A 16,086-nucleotide genomic window follows, 5' to 3' on the forward strand; every position below is an offset into this window, starting at 1 on the left:
TCCAAGGACAGGTCTGGAGGAGTTAATGTGGTGAGACTTTATGACATTACACCACGGGATAGCCACGCCCTCCAGGATGGGTTTGTCATCTCTGACAGTGGGTGGGGCAGGGGACTGTGTCGCTCTGATTGACTCCACCCTTCTCTGTCCCGCAGGACCACCTGGTTAGCGTGCTGGGGGTGTCGTCCACGGTTGCACACGAGCTCGGCCACAACCTGGGCATGACCCACGACACGGCCCAGCGCCACTGCCAGTGCCAGAACGAGCTACGCCTGGGCGGCTGTATCATGGAGGCCTCCACAGGGTGGGTGGGGGTGTGGGTGGGGGTGTGGGTGGGTGTGGGTGGGTGTGGGTGTAGATTAAACAGAAGAGTTCACTAAGGGAGCTAAGATCTCCTCACACGCGTTGTCTCCTCACACACGCGTTGTCTCCTCACACACGCGTTGTCTCCTCACACACGTGTTGTCTCCTCACACACGTCTCCTCTCACACACGCGTTGTCTCCTCTCACACACGCGTTGTCTCCTCTCACACACACGTTGTCTCCTCACACACGTCTCCTCACACAGCTGTGCTCTGTGTGTGCAGGTTGATGCCAGGCCAGTTGTTCAGCAGCTGTAGTATGCGTGATCTCTCCCTCAGTCTGCTCCACGGGGGGGGCGTGTGTCTCTTCAACGTGCCCCTGCGGGAGCAGCTGCTGGGAACCCCACGCTGTGGGAACCTGTACGTGGAGAGGGGGGAGGAGTGCGACTGTGGCCTGCTGCACGTAAGAACCCCACCCGCCCCCCAGCACATTAAAACATTAACACATGGAGTATGGACCGATATTAACACAGGGAGTATGGACCGATATTAACACAGGGAGTATGGACCGATATTAACACAGGGAGTATGGACCGATATTAACACATGGAGTATGGACCGATATTAACACATGGAGTATGGACCGATATTAACACAGGGAGTATGGACCGATATTAACACAGGGAGTATGGACCGATATTAACACAGGGAGTATGGACCGATATTAACACATGGAGTATGGACCGATATTAACACATGGAGTATGGACCGATATTAACACAGGGAGTATGGACCGATATTAACACAGGGAGTATGGACCGATATTAACACAGGGAGTATGGACCGATATTAACACAGGGAGTATGGACCGATATTAACACAGGGAGTATGGACCGATATTAACACAGGGAGTATGGACCGATATTAACACATGGAGTATGGACCGATATTAACACATGGAGTATGGACCGATATTAACACATGGAGTATGGACCGATATTAACACATGGAGTATGCAGCGATATGTCATCAGGAGAAGAGCCTTTGTACAGTTCCAGTTCAGTTGGTTCATTTGCTCGGAAAAGTGTTTTGAGAATGCCCACTGTGTGTGTCTGTATGTGTGTGTGTGTGTGTGGGTGTGTGTGTGTCTGTATGTGTGTGTGTCTGCAGGAATGTACTGATCCGTGCTGCAACGCTAGCACCTGTAAGCTGGTTCCAGGGGCCCAGTGTTCCTCTGATGGCGTTTGCTGTGAGAACTGTAAAGTATGTATGACTCATCATTTGTACATCGCATGCACATTTACAACTAACGTTAACCATTAACCAACCCTCACTCTCTATCTCTCTCTCTCTCCTTCCCTCTCTCTATCTCTCTCTCTCTCTCCCTCTCTCTCTCTCTCTCTCCCTCCCTCTCTCTATCTCTCTCCCTCTCTCTCTCCCTCTCTCTCTCCCTCTCTCTCTCTCCCTCTCAGCTGCGTGTAGCTGGCTGGGTCTGTAGGGAGGCTCTAGGTGAGTGTGATCTCCCTGAGTTCTGTAGTGGGACGTCCCCGCACTGCCCAGCCAACGTCTTCCTCCAGGATGGCGAGCCATGCCAAGGGGGCGTGTCCTACTGCTACAGCGGCGTGTGTGCCAGTCTGGATACCCAGTGCCAGCTGCTGTGGGGAGCCAGTGAGTGTCACCTGCTTCACCCGCCTGCTTCAACCGCCTGCTTCACCCACCTGCTTCACCCGCCTGCCTGAAGAAAACTCCCACTCTCCCGTTCAGAAAATTCAGAACTAGTCAGAACCTCTTGGTCCATTGGAAAGTAAAAAATAAAACTGTGTGGTGGTACAGTGCACAACGCAAACCAAATGTCTGAAGATACGTTAAAGATTGACATTTTGTATTAACCAGTTTTTATTGTAACATAATCATAGACTACAGAGACCCTGTTACAGCTTCTCTCCAAAGCGCACATTCCCTTTGAAGACCGTTGGCATTAATGTGTGTGTGTGTGTGTGTGTGTTCTCTCAGACTCCACCCGTGCTCCACCTGTTTGCTTCTCCTCCATCAACAAACAGGGCTCCAAGTACGGCAACTGTGGCCAGATGAGCAACGGCACCTACATCCCCTGTGCTGCTGTGTACGTATATACACTCACGTGTGCCGCTGTGTACGTATATACACTCACGTGTGCCGCTGTGTACGTATATACACTCACGTGCGACGCTGTGTCCGTATATACACTCACGTGTGACGCTGTGTACGTATATACACTCACGTGCGCCGCTGTGTACGTATATACACTCACGTGCGCCGCTGTGTACGTATATACACTCACGTGCGCCGCTGTGTACGTATATACACTCACGTGTGCTGCTGTGTACGTATATACACTCACGTGTGCTGCTGTGTACGTATATACACTCACGTGTGCTGCTGTGTGCGTATATACACTCACGTGTGCTGCTGTGTGCGTATATACTCTCACGTGTGCTGCTGTGTACATATATGCACTCACGTGTGCTGCTGTGTACGCATATACACTCACGTGCGCTGCTGTGTACGTATATACACTCACGTGCGCTGCTGTGTACGTATATACACTCACGTGCGCTGCTGTGTACGTATATCAATCAATCAATCAAATTTTATTTATATAGCGCTTTTTACAACAGTTGTTGTCACAAAGCAGCTTTACAAGTGCCGAGTCCTAGCCCCCAGTGAGCAAGCCAAAGGCGACAGTGGCAAGGAAAAACTCCCTAGTTTTTTTTGCATGAGGAAGAAACCTTGAGAGGAACCAAGACTCAGGGGGGGAACCCATCCTCCTCTGGCCGACACCGGTCACCATGACAACAACAACAATTTAGACAGAAAGAAGAGAAAGAAAAGGAAAAATATGTAATAATGTCCATCATGATGTATGCATCCGGTTAGGCAGGAGGTGGCTGGCCCAGGATGGATCGCTGGTCTCCTCATCTCATTATTCCTCAAGCAGGCGGGCAGCCATGTGGAGAAATGAAACAGGGAAAATTAGCTCTGTATGAGGACATATACAGGACAGGTGAAATTATAAACATTTCCGAAGTGTGGCAGCTACTCCGGCATTAAGTTAAATTATTACAGCCTAGCTAAAAAGGCAGAACCAGAAGGTAACATAGGCTTGGGGGCATTCTGAGACAATGGCATCTGTCCACTGCACTGTCAACAAACTTGAGTGACCACGAGCAGTGACAGGATGACAGCACCAGCGCCCCAGTCTACCATAAAACCCTTCGTCTATGAACCCCTGGATCTGTACCTTTATCTAAGGGGGGATATTAATTATCAAACGCTAAACTAAATAAGTGGGTTTTCAACCTAGACTTAAAGATTGTGACTGTGTCGGAGTCCCGGACGCATTTAGGAAGATTATTCCAAAGCTGGGGGGCCTTACAAGAAAAGGCTCTTCCCCCTGCTGTTACCTTGTTAATTTTTGGAACTAATAACAGACCAGCACCCTGGGATCTTAGTGGACGTGGGGGATCATAGTAGGAAATAAGTTCTTGAAGGTACTTAGGAGCAAGCCCGTGCAATGCTTTATAAATTAATAAAAGAATTAAAGTCAATACGGAATTTAACTGGGAGCCAATGCAGGGCTAATAGGACTGGACTGATATGCTGAAATTTTCTAGTTCTGGTCAGAACCCTGGCTGTGGCATTTTGAACTATTTGAAGTTTATTTAGATTCCTATTTGAACATCCTGACAGTAGTGCATTGCAGTAGTCTAATCTAGAGCTAACAAAGGCATGCACCAATTTTTCCGCATCATCCTGTGATAATGCATTTCTTAATTTAGCAGTGTTACGGAGATGTAGAAAAGCTATCCTAGTAGTATTATCTATGTATTTATCAAATGATGGGTCAGAGTCGATTATGACGCCTAGGTTTTTGGCTACTGTGCCAGGTGTAATGGGGTAGCCTGCGAGATTAAGCATTAGATCTGGAATTTTCTGTTTTGAGGCCTTAGGGCCCAGAAGGAGAACTTCTGTTTTGTCCTCATTAAGTTGGAGGAAGTTTAGAGACATCCAGCATTTAATATCTCTTACACAGGCCTCAATTTTTCTTAAACTGAGTTTGTCATCAGGTTTGGCTGATATGTAAAGTTGAGTGTCATCTGCATAGCAGTGAAAATTGACACCATGTTTGTTTATAACTGTACCCAATGGTAGCATATATAATGTAAATAATAGTGGTCCTAGAATGGAGCCTTGCGGGACCCCATATTTAACTTTTGTACGTTTGGATGGAATATTATTGAGCTCTACAAACTGATAGCGATTTGTTAAGTAAGAATGAAACCATGGGCTGTGCCAGAGACTCCAACCCAGCGTTCTAACCTTTCTAGCAAGATCCTATGATCAATTGTGTCGAAAGCTGCACTAAGATCAAGAAGCACTAACAGCGATACATAGCCTTGATCTGAAGCAAGGAGGAGGTCATTTGTTACTTTAACTAATGCTGTTTCAGTACTGTGATGGGGCCTAAAACCAGATTGGAACTTTTCAAATATGTGATGCCTATGCAGATATAGGCATAATTGCTGGGCAACAGCTTTTTCTATGATCTTAGATATAAATGATGTGTTTGAAATGGGTCTACAATTAGATAGTACAGTAGAATCAAGATTTGGTTTCTTGATCAGAGGTTTAATAACTGCTAATTTACATGATTTGGGCATGTGACCTATTGTAATGGATGAGTTAACTATAGTTAGAAGAGGTTCAGTTACCGCTGGTAATACCTCTTTTAATAACTTTGAGGGAACCGAGTCTAGTGTGCAGGTAGCACAATTTAAGGAAGAAATTATTTTCTCTAATTCTGATTGTGGGAGTGGATGAAAAGCATTAAGTTTTTCTCCCAGTATGCGATTTAAATCGATATCAACCAAACCAGATGACATACCAGTTGTATTGCTAATAAAAGGTTTTATATTTTGTCTAATATTCTCTATTTTATTATCAAAAAAATCTATAAATACATTACTAGTGAGGTTTACTGGAATCTGAGGTTCTGCGCCTGCTTGATTTTTTGTAAGTTTGGAAATAGTATTAAAAAGAAATCTAGGATTGTTTTTATTTTTCTCTATCAGTGAGGCTAGGTATGCTGAGCGTGCTTTAGTGAGTGCCCGTTTGTACTCAATAATGATATCCTTCCAGGCACAGTAGAATACTTCCAACTTAGTAGATCGCCATTTACACTCTAATTTACGTGCTATTTGTTTTAAGTTTGTAGTTTGGTCAGTGTACCACGGAGCGAGTTTTGTAGATCTAGTCTTTTTATATTTGAGTGGAGCTACTATATCTAGAGCTGATCGCGTATGTACACTCACGTATGTACACTTCACGTGTGCTGCTGTAAAGGCATGTCAACCCGTACACACGTGTGCTGCTGTGTACATATGTCAACCCATACACTCACGTGAACGTGGACATGTGCAGATGTACTGCATGGTCCATATGATCCTTCTCCTCACCTCTCCATCATGTCCTCCTCCAGAGACGTGCTCTGTGGTAAGCTCCAGTGTCAGGGTGGCTATAACCGACCCCTGCTGGGATCCAACATGGAGATTCTGACTACTAAACTCAACCACACGGACGTCACCTGTCGAGGCGTGTATGTGGACGTAGGTGATGATGTCTCCGACCCGGGCCTGGTGTCTCAGGGCACGCCCTGTGCTCCTGGAAAGGTGAGAGTTCACACCATCACCCATCACAATGTGCTGTGTACACTACATCACTGCATTTACCTGTGTATTGTATTATTGTACCATTACCATCAGTTGTATCATAAATGTTTTTCAAGCAGCATTTCTAGTGTATGAATGTGTATTTTGGGAAACCCAAATTGTGTAAAATAGTTTTTATGGGTATGATTTTAGCTTTAAGAATTAATGTTAGTTGTATGACTGCATGAGATTGAGCCGTCTATACATCTATAGATTTACAGGCTGATAGATGTGATTGTGTACTGTGTTGTAATGTTTGCCTCTCTCTCCTCCCCCAGGCTTGTGTAGACCAACGCTGTCAGGATGTGTCTGTGTTTGGTGCTGACGAGTGTCACAGGAAGTGTAACGGTCACGGGGTGAGACGCTGGCATGGTCGCCTCAGATCAGAACCCTGAAGCCACATTCTCACGCTGTCTGTCTTAATATAGTCCTAGTTTTAGCCCTAGTTTTAGTCCTAGTCTTTCTTGTATTTAGTTGTGATCCTCTGATGTAGCCGGCGGGTGGTGTCTTGCAGGGCTAGATGGAGGTTTGGCCCATTTCTCATTATTCATTACTAGGAGTGGAGGTTGAAAGGCAGTTGTTAGGTCATTGTGTAAGTTCTTCGTGTAGACTCCGTGGTTTGTAATGGGAGTCTGCATGTCTCACGTCTGTAACTTCTCCTGGAGCTTCTGCAGGTCTCCCTCCAGCCCTGCTCTCAGTCTGGTGTCATATCTCCGTGTTGTGATCGTGGATGTTACGTAACTCCAGCAGTAACAGTACTGGAATGTTTCACGTCTGTCTCTGCAGGTGTGTAATAGTAACAGGAACTGTCACTGTGAGGCGGGCTGGGCTCCTCCGGACTGTCAGTACTCTGGTGCAGGGGGCAGCGTGGACAGTGGCCCCTTACGGCAGCACACAGGTGACTCACACCGCACACCTGCACCTCCCCGTCAACATATTAACCAACACTGACCACCAGATATGAGCTCAACATGTATGTTACATGTAATTGTCATCTAATGGATGTGTGTGTGTGCCTGTGTGCCTGTGTGCGTGCCTGTGTGCGTGTGTGTGTGTGTGTGTGTAGACTCTGACCCCACCCGCGTGGCTCTGCTGGTGTTCTTCTTGTTTGTGCTGCCGGTGTTGATGCTGGTTCTGGCGTTCCGGGTCCCTCACTGTCGACGAAGCCTCTTCTGTTTCAACAACACTCCCTTCAGCAAGGCCAGACAGCCCAGTCGGTGAGAGACACACAGAGAGACACACAGAGAGACACACAGAGAGACACACAGAGAGACACACAGACAGACACACAGACAGACACACAGACAGACAGACAGACGTACGTACGTACCACCCCCACCCATGTTTTTTTCCTAAATGTTTTTACACATCATGCAGTTTTGTGTCTGAGGCTTTAATTGAATGTTGGGTGAAAGTGTTAAAAAGACGTGAAGAGATATTGAGAAACACATGAAGAGTCCTTGATTCTGTTACTAGATTATGTTACTAGATTAGTATGTAACTGTCACTGTTTCTAGTATGTTTTAGATGAATAGGTTCAGAAAAATAAAAGTTTATTTATGTTCACTGAAGGATGGGGCTGTATTTGTTTGATTTCATCTAAAAATAGTCAAAATACCTTTTATATGCCTTTGAATGTTTTATAGTTATGTGACACTGCACTTCTCACGCATGTCTCACCCGTGTCTCACCCGTGTCTTGCGTGTCTCAGGACTCCTGCCATCGAGCGGCTGAGCGCACGTAACGGAGAGCAGGTCCTACCACTGCGGTACCAGTGGACTCCCCAGAACGACATCCCACTCACACGGGCCATCAGCAAGGTACCGTCTGATCTGAGATCAGTTATGACCTCCGGATACGCAGTGGGTGCACTTGTGCCAGAGCTGAGCACTCTTGATCTCCTGAGGAGTGAGACACTTCTGAGGAGTGAGACTCAGACTACTGAGACAGACTTTAAAATGAAGCTCAGATGAATCAATGAGTGAGTTAAATTAGTTTATTCAGGTCCATTTCTACATTGTCATAGAGCATCTTTATATGGACCCAGGTCTAGATCCCTAATGAGAAAGTAAACGGCCCCACAGCACAGAACTCCCCTTTGGTAACGTAATGAAGGACCCTCACCAGGAACCGACTGGCCCGGTCCAACATGGGTATCACAGGACAGCCTCCATAAACAAGAGACAGACACAACCGCTGAGGAGAGCGAGATTTATTAAACGGAATTCCAGAGTCGTAATAGCTAGCAGGGGTCATATCAGGCAGTCCGAACACGAAATGTACACAGGCATACTGACAGGGAACGAAAACAACAAGGCAGGCTAACTGAGGAAGGACAGGCAAAACACACGGACAACGGAGAACACAAAAGCGCAAACTTACAAACGGCATCAATCACAGTGAACAGGAATGACCAAATTAACCGATGGCCAGACATGGGATATACACTGGGACTGTAAATGCACAGAACTAGACAAGACGCAGGTGAAGACAATGATGACACGGGCGTGGCAGACGAGGGGAAACCAGGGCAACAGACAAGCAGGGCGGGACTAACGGGCACGAGGAACAGGGAAACTGGAGTGACCGCTAGGAGAGGGGGCGGAGCCATACGTGACACTCAATATAAATAGAAATGGAGATGTAGTAACATAGTAGAATACAGTAGTCCAGTACAGTCATTATAGTAGTGTGTGGTGGTGTAGTATCATAGTAGAAAACAGTAGTCCTGTACAGTCATTATAGTAGTGTGTGGTGTTGTAGTATCATAGTAGAATACAGTAGTGCTGTACAGTCATTATAGTAGTGTGTGGTGTTGTAGTAACATAGTAGAATACAGTAGTGCTGTACAGTCATTATAGTAGTGTGTGGTGTTGTAGTATCATAGTAGAAAACAGTAGTCCTGTACAGTCATTATAGTAGTGTGTGGTGTTGTAGTATCATAGTAGAATACAGTAGTCCTGTACAGTCATTATAGTAGTGTGTGGTGTTGTAGTATCATAGTAGAATACAGTAGTGCTGTACAGTCATTATAGTAGTGTGTGGTGTTGTAGTAACATAGTAGAATACAGTAGTGCTGTACAGTCATTATAGTAGTGTGTGGTGTTGTAGTATCATAGTAGAATACAGTAGTCCTGTACAGTCATTATAGTAGTGTGTGGTGTTGTAGTATCATAGTAGAAAACAGTAGTCCTGTACAGTCATTATAGTAGTGTGTGGTGTTGTAGTATCATAGTAGAATACAGTAGTCCTGTACAGTCATTATAGTAGTGTGTGGTGTTGTAGTATCATAGTAGAATACAGTAGTCCTGTACAGTCGTTATAGTAGTGTGTGGTGTTGTAGTATCATAGTAGAATACAGTAGTCCTGTACAGTCGTTATAGTAGTGTGTGGTGTTGTAGTAACATAGTAGAATACAGTAGTGCTGTACAGTCATTATAGTAGTGTGTGGTGTTGTAGTATCATAGTAGAATACAGTAGTCCTGTACAGTCATTATAGTAGTGTGTGGTGTTGTAGTATCATAGTAGAAAACAGTAGTCCTGTACAGTCATTATAGTAGTGTGTGGTGTTGTAGTATCATAGTAGAATACAGTAGTCCTGTACAGTCATTATAGTAGTGTGTGGTGTTGTAGTATCATAGTAGAATACAGTAGTCCTGTACAGTCATTATAGTAGTGTGTGGTGTTGTAGTATCATAGTAGAATACAGTAGTCCTGTACAGTCGTTATAGTAGTGTGTGGTGTTGTAGTAACATAGTAGAATACAGTAGTGCTGTACAGTCATTATAGTAGTGTGTGGTGTTGTAGTATCATAGTAGAATACAGTAGTGCTGTACAGTCATTATAGTAGTGTGTGGTGGTGTAGTATCATAGTAGAAAACAGTAGTCCTGTACAGTCATTATAGTAGTGTGTGGTGTTGTAGTATCATAGTAGAATACAGTAGTCCTGTACAGTCATTATAGTAGTGTGTGGTGTTGTAGTATCATAGTAGAATACAGTAGTCCTGTACAGTCGTTATAGTAGTGTGTAGTGGTGTAGTATCATAGTAGAATACAGTAGTTCTGTACAGTCATTATAGTAGTGTGTGGTGTTGTAGTATCATAGTAGAAAACAGTAGTCCTGTACAGTCATTATAGTAGTGTGTGGTGTTGTAGTATCATAGTAGAATACAGTAGTCCTGTACAGTCATTATAGTAGTGTGTGGTGTTGTAGTATCATAGTAGAATACAGTAGTCCTGTACAGTCGTTATAGTAGTGTGTAGTGGTGTAGTATCATAGTAGAAAACAGTAGTGCTGTACAGTCATTATAGTAGTGTGTGGTGTTGTAGTATCATAGTAGAATACAGTAGTGCTGTACAGTCATTATAGTAGTGTGTGGTGTTGTAGTATCATAGTAGAATACAGTAGTGCTGTACAGTCATTATAGTAGTGTGTGGTGTTGTAGTATCATAGTAGAATACAGTAGTCCTGTACAGTCATTATAGTAGTGTGTGGTGTTGTAGTATCATAGTAGAATACAGTAGTCCTGTACAGTCGTTATAGTAGTGTGTAGTGGTGTAGTATCATAGTAGAATACAGTAGTTCTGTACAGTCATTATAGTAGTGTGTGGTGTTGTAGTATCATAGCAGAATACAGTAGTCCTGTACAGTCGTTATAGTAGTGTGTGGTGTTGTAGTAACATAGTAGAATACAGTAGTGCTGTACAGTCATTATAGTAGTGTGTGGTGTTGTAGTATCATAGTAGAATACAGTAGTGCTGTACAGTCATTATAGTAGTGTGTGGTGTTGTAGTATCATAGTAGAAAACAGTAGTCCTGTACAGTCATTATAGTAGTGTGTGGTGTTGTAGTATCATAGTAGAATACAGTAGTCCTGTACAGTCGTTATAGTAGTGTGTGGTGTTGTAGTATCATAGTAGAATACAGTAGTCCTGTACAGTCGTTATAGTAGTGTGTAGTGGTGTAGTATCATAGTAGAATACAGTAGCTCTGTACAGTCATTATAGTAGTGTGTGGTGTTGTAGTATCATAGTAGAATACAGTAGTCCTGTACAGTCATTATAGTAGTGTGTGGTGTTGTAGTATCATAGTAGAATACAGTAGTCCTGTACAGTCGTTATAGTAGTGTGTGGTGTTGTAGTAACATAGTAGAAAACAGTAGTCCTGTACAGTCATTATAGTAGTGTGTGGTGTTGTAGTATCATAGTAGAATACAGTAGTCCTGTACAGTCATTATAGTAGTGTGTGGTGTTGTAGTATCATAGTAGAATACAGTAGTCCTGTACAGTCATTATAGTAGTGTGTGGTGTTGTAGTATCATAGTAGAAAACAGTAGTCCTGTACAGTCATTATAGTAGTGTGTGGTGTTGTAGTATCATAGTAGAATACAGTAGTGCTGTACAGTCATTATAGTAGTGTGTGGTGTTGTAGTATCATAGTAGAATACAGTAGTCCATTACAGTCATTATAGTAGTGTGTGGTGTCTGGGTTGAGTCTGCTAATGTGTACATTAAATACTGTATCACAACAGTATACTGGACATAAAGGGTTGTGAATGTGTACCGTTTTTGATTAATTTGTTTGTAGTTTGTGGTATGTGTTATAACGTCCTCAAGGCGATAGCCAGTGTGGTTTGGCAGGGTTACTTGTATACGTCAACAAAAGTGTTTGTGGTATTGTCCAAGTAGACTTCAGTAACAGCTCGTCTGAAGGTGTGTTTGTAGACTTCAGTAACAGCTTGTCTGAAGGTGTGTTTGTAGACTTCAGTAACAGCTTGTCTGAAGGTGTGTTTGTAGACTTCAGTAACAGCTCGTCTGAAGGTGTGTTTGTAGCCTTCAGTAACAGCTCGTCTGAAGGTGTGTTTGTAGCCTTCAGTAACAGCTCGTCTGAAGGTGTGTTTGTAGACTTCCCCTTTAGATTTGCTCATATTTATTAAAGGTGCCAGGAAACGTAGGCGTAATGGAGTGATGGCGTAACAGGAAGTGTAAATACTTTTAATGTCGTCTCCCAGGCGGAGGAAGTGTGTGATGACCCAGTTCAGTCTCTCCCCTGCATGATAGCGTGCACTAACCCACAACACACTGCTGGCCTCCAATAACCCACAACACACTGCTGGCCTCCAATAACCCACAACACACTGCTGGCCTCCAATAACCCACAACACACTGCTGGCCTCCAATAACCCATAACACACTGCTACACTCTGAGTGCTGCCTTGTTGGCCACCATTTTAACCTAAAGTTTGCATGTCCTGTTTCTCACTCTCCATGTGCAAGTGTATCTCTCTCTCTCTCTCTCTCTCTCTCTCTCTCTCTCTCTCTCTCTCTCTCTCTCTCTCTCTCTCTCTCTCTCTCTCGCTCTCTCTGTTGTGTGCATGCACTCTCGTACTCTCTCTCTCTCTCTCTGTTGTGTGCATGCACTCTCTCCCTCTCTCTCTCTCTCCCCTCTCTCTCTCTCTCTCTCTCTCTCTCTGTTGTGTGCATGCACTCTCTCTCTCCCTCTACCTCTCTCCCTCTACCTCTCTCTCCCTCTCTCTCTCCCTCTCTCTCTCTCTCTCTCTCTCTCTCTCTCTCTCTCTCAGGCTCAGGGTAGACCTGCTCCTCCTACTAAACCCCTCCCACCTGATCCTGTCTCTAATCAACTCTCACAGGTAATCTCCACAATCTGAGTACATCACCTCTCTCACTCTAGCAAATAACCACATATTCAACCACTGCCTTCTCTGCTACCCCAGTCAGCAGGGCAACGGCCCGCCCCCCCCACCAAGCCCCTCCCACCAGACCCAGCCCCCTCAGAGAGCACGACCCAGCGAAAGGTAGAGACGGACTACAGCCACGCATGACCGTGCGCTTGTGTGCTCTAACAAGCACAGCAGAACTGCCTCGCGTCTCAGTCATGCTAGCAGGGTCCGTCTAGAGGGGCGTGGCCCTACCATGTGACCTGGGGCTGTGCATGTGACCGTGTCCATGTTGATGGGATTGGTTTAGGTTGCTATTAAGGGTGCGCTGGGTACTGGTGTTGATCCGAGTGCCATAAGGCAGGGTTTCCCACCTGAACCATCATTGGGTTATCAGTGTGAACGTCAGTGGGCGGATTACAGCGTCACGGTGACCCACACTGCACTGCTGTATTTAGGGTGTATGGGACAGAACCCTGCTTTACGTGCACATGGGCTGTGGCCTTGTGGGTTGATGTTGGTGTGTTTAACTGTTTGTGTTTACTGTGACGGGAGACGGAGCAAGAAATAAAAAATGCAGAATACAGGAGATTATTATATTATTATATTATTATAAGATTTATGTTATTAGATTATTATATTATTAGATTATTATTATATTATTATAAGATTATATTATTAGATGATTATGTTATTAGATTATTATATTAGATTATTATTATATTAGATTATTATTAGATTATTATATACGCCATCGTTGTGATTAAAGGACTAAACCACAAACGAAAACAACATAATACACCTGATACACTTCTTAAGTTAACATGTCTGCTCCAATAGAGAAATACGTTTACTAGAGAACAAAACATACTGTAAGCAATCTCTATTAAAGCTGAAACCTTGTTCCGTCACTTGTTGTAGTATGTAGTATGTAGTATGCACTGAGGTTGGTGATAGCGTACTTAAGCTTGTGTTGGGGTGAATTAAGGGCTCGTGTTCAGGGAGGATTGGTGCATGGCCCGTGATTCTCTGCTGGATTTGGGGGTGATGAAGTGTCATGTAGTGAGTGATGGTCCCCAGTTTCATACGTCTCCTCTGTGTTCAACTCCTGTGTTTTTTACTGGACCTCCAGCCAACAGTGACACGCCCAGCTGCTCCGAGCAAGCCCCTCCCCCCCGACCCTGTCCTATCAGACAGACAGGTACCTGCACGCTGCGGTCTCGTAGAGAGTGGCCCGGCGGCCCTGTGCTGCTGCACGTCTCTACGGGCCTCCAGAACCTTCCGGTCTCTTTTGAATTCTTGTTGTCTTGCTGTTGAATCCTGTGTTGCACCTTTAAACAATGAACTTCCCGATCGCTTGTCTGGAGAAGAGAAAAACATGAGTGTTTATGTCTTACGCTCAGCTATCTCCTTTCAGCTGGAACACCCCGTTCCCCCAAGACCGCCGGCTCCCAGGAAGCCTCTGCCCGCAGACCCCTGTGGTTACCCCACTGCTGGGGCCCCCTGCCCGCCCTCTCAGCCTGGAGCCCTACGCCCCTCTCAGCCTGGGGCCCTCCGCCCGCCCTGTCAGCCTGGGGCCCTCCGCCCACCCTGTCAGCCTGGGGCCCTCCGCCCACCCTGTCAGCCTGGGGGAGCCCATGCAGCTCCTGCTGTGTCTTCCCCCTTCACTACATCTGCTGCTTCTCTTCCTGCAAGGTGTGTGTGTGTGTGTGTGTGTGTGTGTGTGTGTGTGTGTGTGTGTGTGTGTGTGTGTGTGTGTGTGTGTGTGTGTGTGTGTGTGTGTGTGTGTGTGTGTGTGGGTGGGTGGGTGGGTGGGTGGGTGGGTGGGTGGTGTTTTCAGAGTTTTATTCACTTTTGTGCTACCGAAACAATTACTTAAAATGTGTAGATGCAAAGATGCGGTGTATAAAATATACAGGAAGTATAGATTGTTTTTCATTTTTGTCTAGACGCGCTCCCCTGCCCCCGATCACAACATCACACCACCCAAGGAAACTCCACAAACCTCCCCAGGTGTAAGGAGGCCCCCCCCCGGGCCCGGTGTGGACCTGCTGGGCCCAGTGTGGATGTGCTGGGCCAGCACACTTGCACAATTCTGATTGCACTGACCACTCTGTGGAGCCTGAGAGATGATTCACAAATGGACGTCTTGGCAAAAACCCAAACAGGATGGATGTCTGGCGGACGACCTCACGTCGGTCCTGTACTGTCATTATGAGCACATCCATGAAGAAAGAGTCCTGAACGTGCGGAGGGTTGCTGCCCACACGGCCGTCTTGTTGTGCTAATCGGAGCGATGCATGTCCCTGTGAGTCAGCGCTGACTCCAGCAGGCCAGGTGTCTACCCACCACCTGTACGCTGCTGCTCCACACCTCCGCTGCACCGCTGGGAAACACACCCTTCACTTTCAGCCAGTAATTGAGAATGATATATTCTATAACTCTAGCTGACTCTCACTGGAGTCCTATAACGTGCAGCGGCCTAGCCGACTCAGTACCGACCCGAAAGGGTTGTGGTTTATGTAACTCTTCCATCCCGCCTGGTTCCCTTGAGCATGCGGCCCAAGGTTGACCATGGAGTTTGGGACATTGACTAACATCATTTGTTTAAAGTAAAACATGTGTTGAATGCCAAGAGGAATGACGTGTGGACGTGTCCCCAGTGTCCGGACGTGTCCCCAGTGTCCCCAAACATTTGTTTGGACTATTTGCCTTTTGTAAATCCCTAATGTGACAGATTGAGATTGATGTGCATCTTGTAATACAGTATTTTTATGCAATAAACATGTGACTTGTTTTCAGTGATGAGTTGTTCTGTATTTTTGGTACACAGTAGTGATTTTGACGACACACGTCCAGACATACAGTAATGGCAGATAAGATAAGGGGTTATGTGTATGATAGGGGGTATGTGTGATTCATGTTTAGTTGTCATAACTCTTCCCATTCTTAACCTCTTTATAAACACAGTGTCTGCAAAAACTATTTATTATGTTTGTGTAAAATAACAAATAATTAATTTAATATAAATATAAATAACAAAGAAATTTTAAAAATTGAAAAAAATATATATATGTATTTTAAACATTCTTTTGAAAAGCTCAGTGTCTACCTCTTGATGAGCAGTGTACTCCACTAACTCAAGAACCATCACATACTGACCGAGGGCAGAACTCGGCCTAAACACGGATTACAGCAAGTGTGGGAATCTGCACCGCCACTGTTCTCAGAACTGCTGCGGAGTGCAGAGTCATTTATAGCACCACACACACTACGGCCAGGAAGCTGTGCTGTTTTTTTGAATACACACTGTCTCAAAGCAGGTTTAAAATGTTTGGGTCTAAATCTCCACTGAGCAA

The 16,086-nt window shown here is 45.1% G+C and overlaps 1 protein-coding gene across 1 annotated transcript in view; it reads left to right on the plus strand.

Annotated features, from left to right (window-relative positions):
* Window positions 1-15,532, plus strand: part of LOC143487653 (disintegrin and metalloproteinase domain-containing protein 12-like) — a 21,337-nt gene extending 5,805 nt beyond the window's left edge. The window contains exons 3-18 of the mRNA XM_076986706.1: window positions 7-30; window positions 156-304; window positions 589-766; window positions 1,474-1,566; window positions 1,776-1,971; window positions 2,317-2,425; window positions 5,822-6,011; window positions 6,329-6,406; window positions 6,837-6,948; window positions 7,117-7,267; window positions 7,762-7,870; window positions 12,632-12,700; window positions 12,785-12,865; window positions 13,860-13,928; window positions 14,145-14,422; window positions 14,677-15,532. Of these exons, the coding sequence (XP_076842821.1) occupies window positions 7-30; window positions 156-304; window positions 589-766; window positions 1,474-1,566; window positions 1,776-1,971; window positions 2,317-2,425; window positions 5,822-6,011; window positions 6,329-6,406; window positions 6,837-6,948; window positions 7,117-7,267; window positions 7,762-7,870; window positions 12,632-12,700; window positions 12,785-12,865; window positions 13,860-13,928; window positions 14,145-14,422; window positions 14,677-14,746 (1,956 nt within the window). The 3' untranslated portion in view covers window positions 14,747-15,532. The remainder of the gene's footprint in view (window positions 1-6; window positions 31-155; window positions 305-588; window positions 767-1,473; window positions 1,567-1,775; window positions 1,972-2,316; window positions 2,426-5,821; window positions 6,012-6,328; window positions 6,407-6,836; window positions 6,949-7,116; window positions 7,268-7,761; window positions 7,871-12,631; window positions 12,701-12,784; window positions 12,866-13,859; window positions 13,929-14,144; window positions 14,423-14,676) is intronic.
* The last annotated feature ends 554 nt before the right edge of the window (window positions 15,533-16,086 follow it).

Source organism: Brachyhypopomus gauderio, unplaced genomic scaffold, assembly GCF_052324685.1.
Source record: "Brachyhypopomus gauderio isolate BG-103 unplaced genomic scaffold, BGAUD_0.2 sc49, whole genome shotgun sequence".
Taxonomy (NCBI): domain Eukaryota; kingdom Metazoa; phylum Chordata; class Actinopteri; order Gymnotiformes; family Hypopomidae; genus Brachyhypopomus; species Brachyhypopomus gauderio.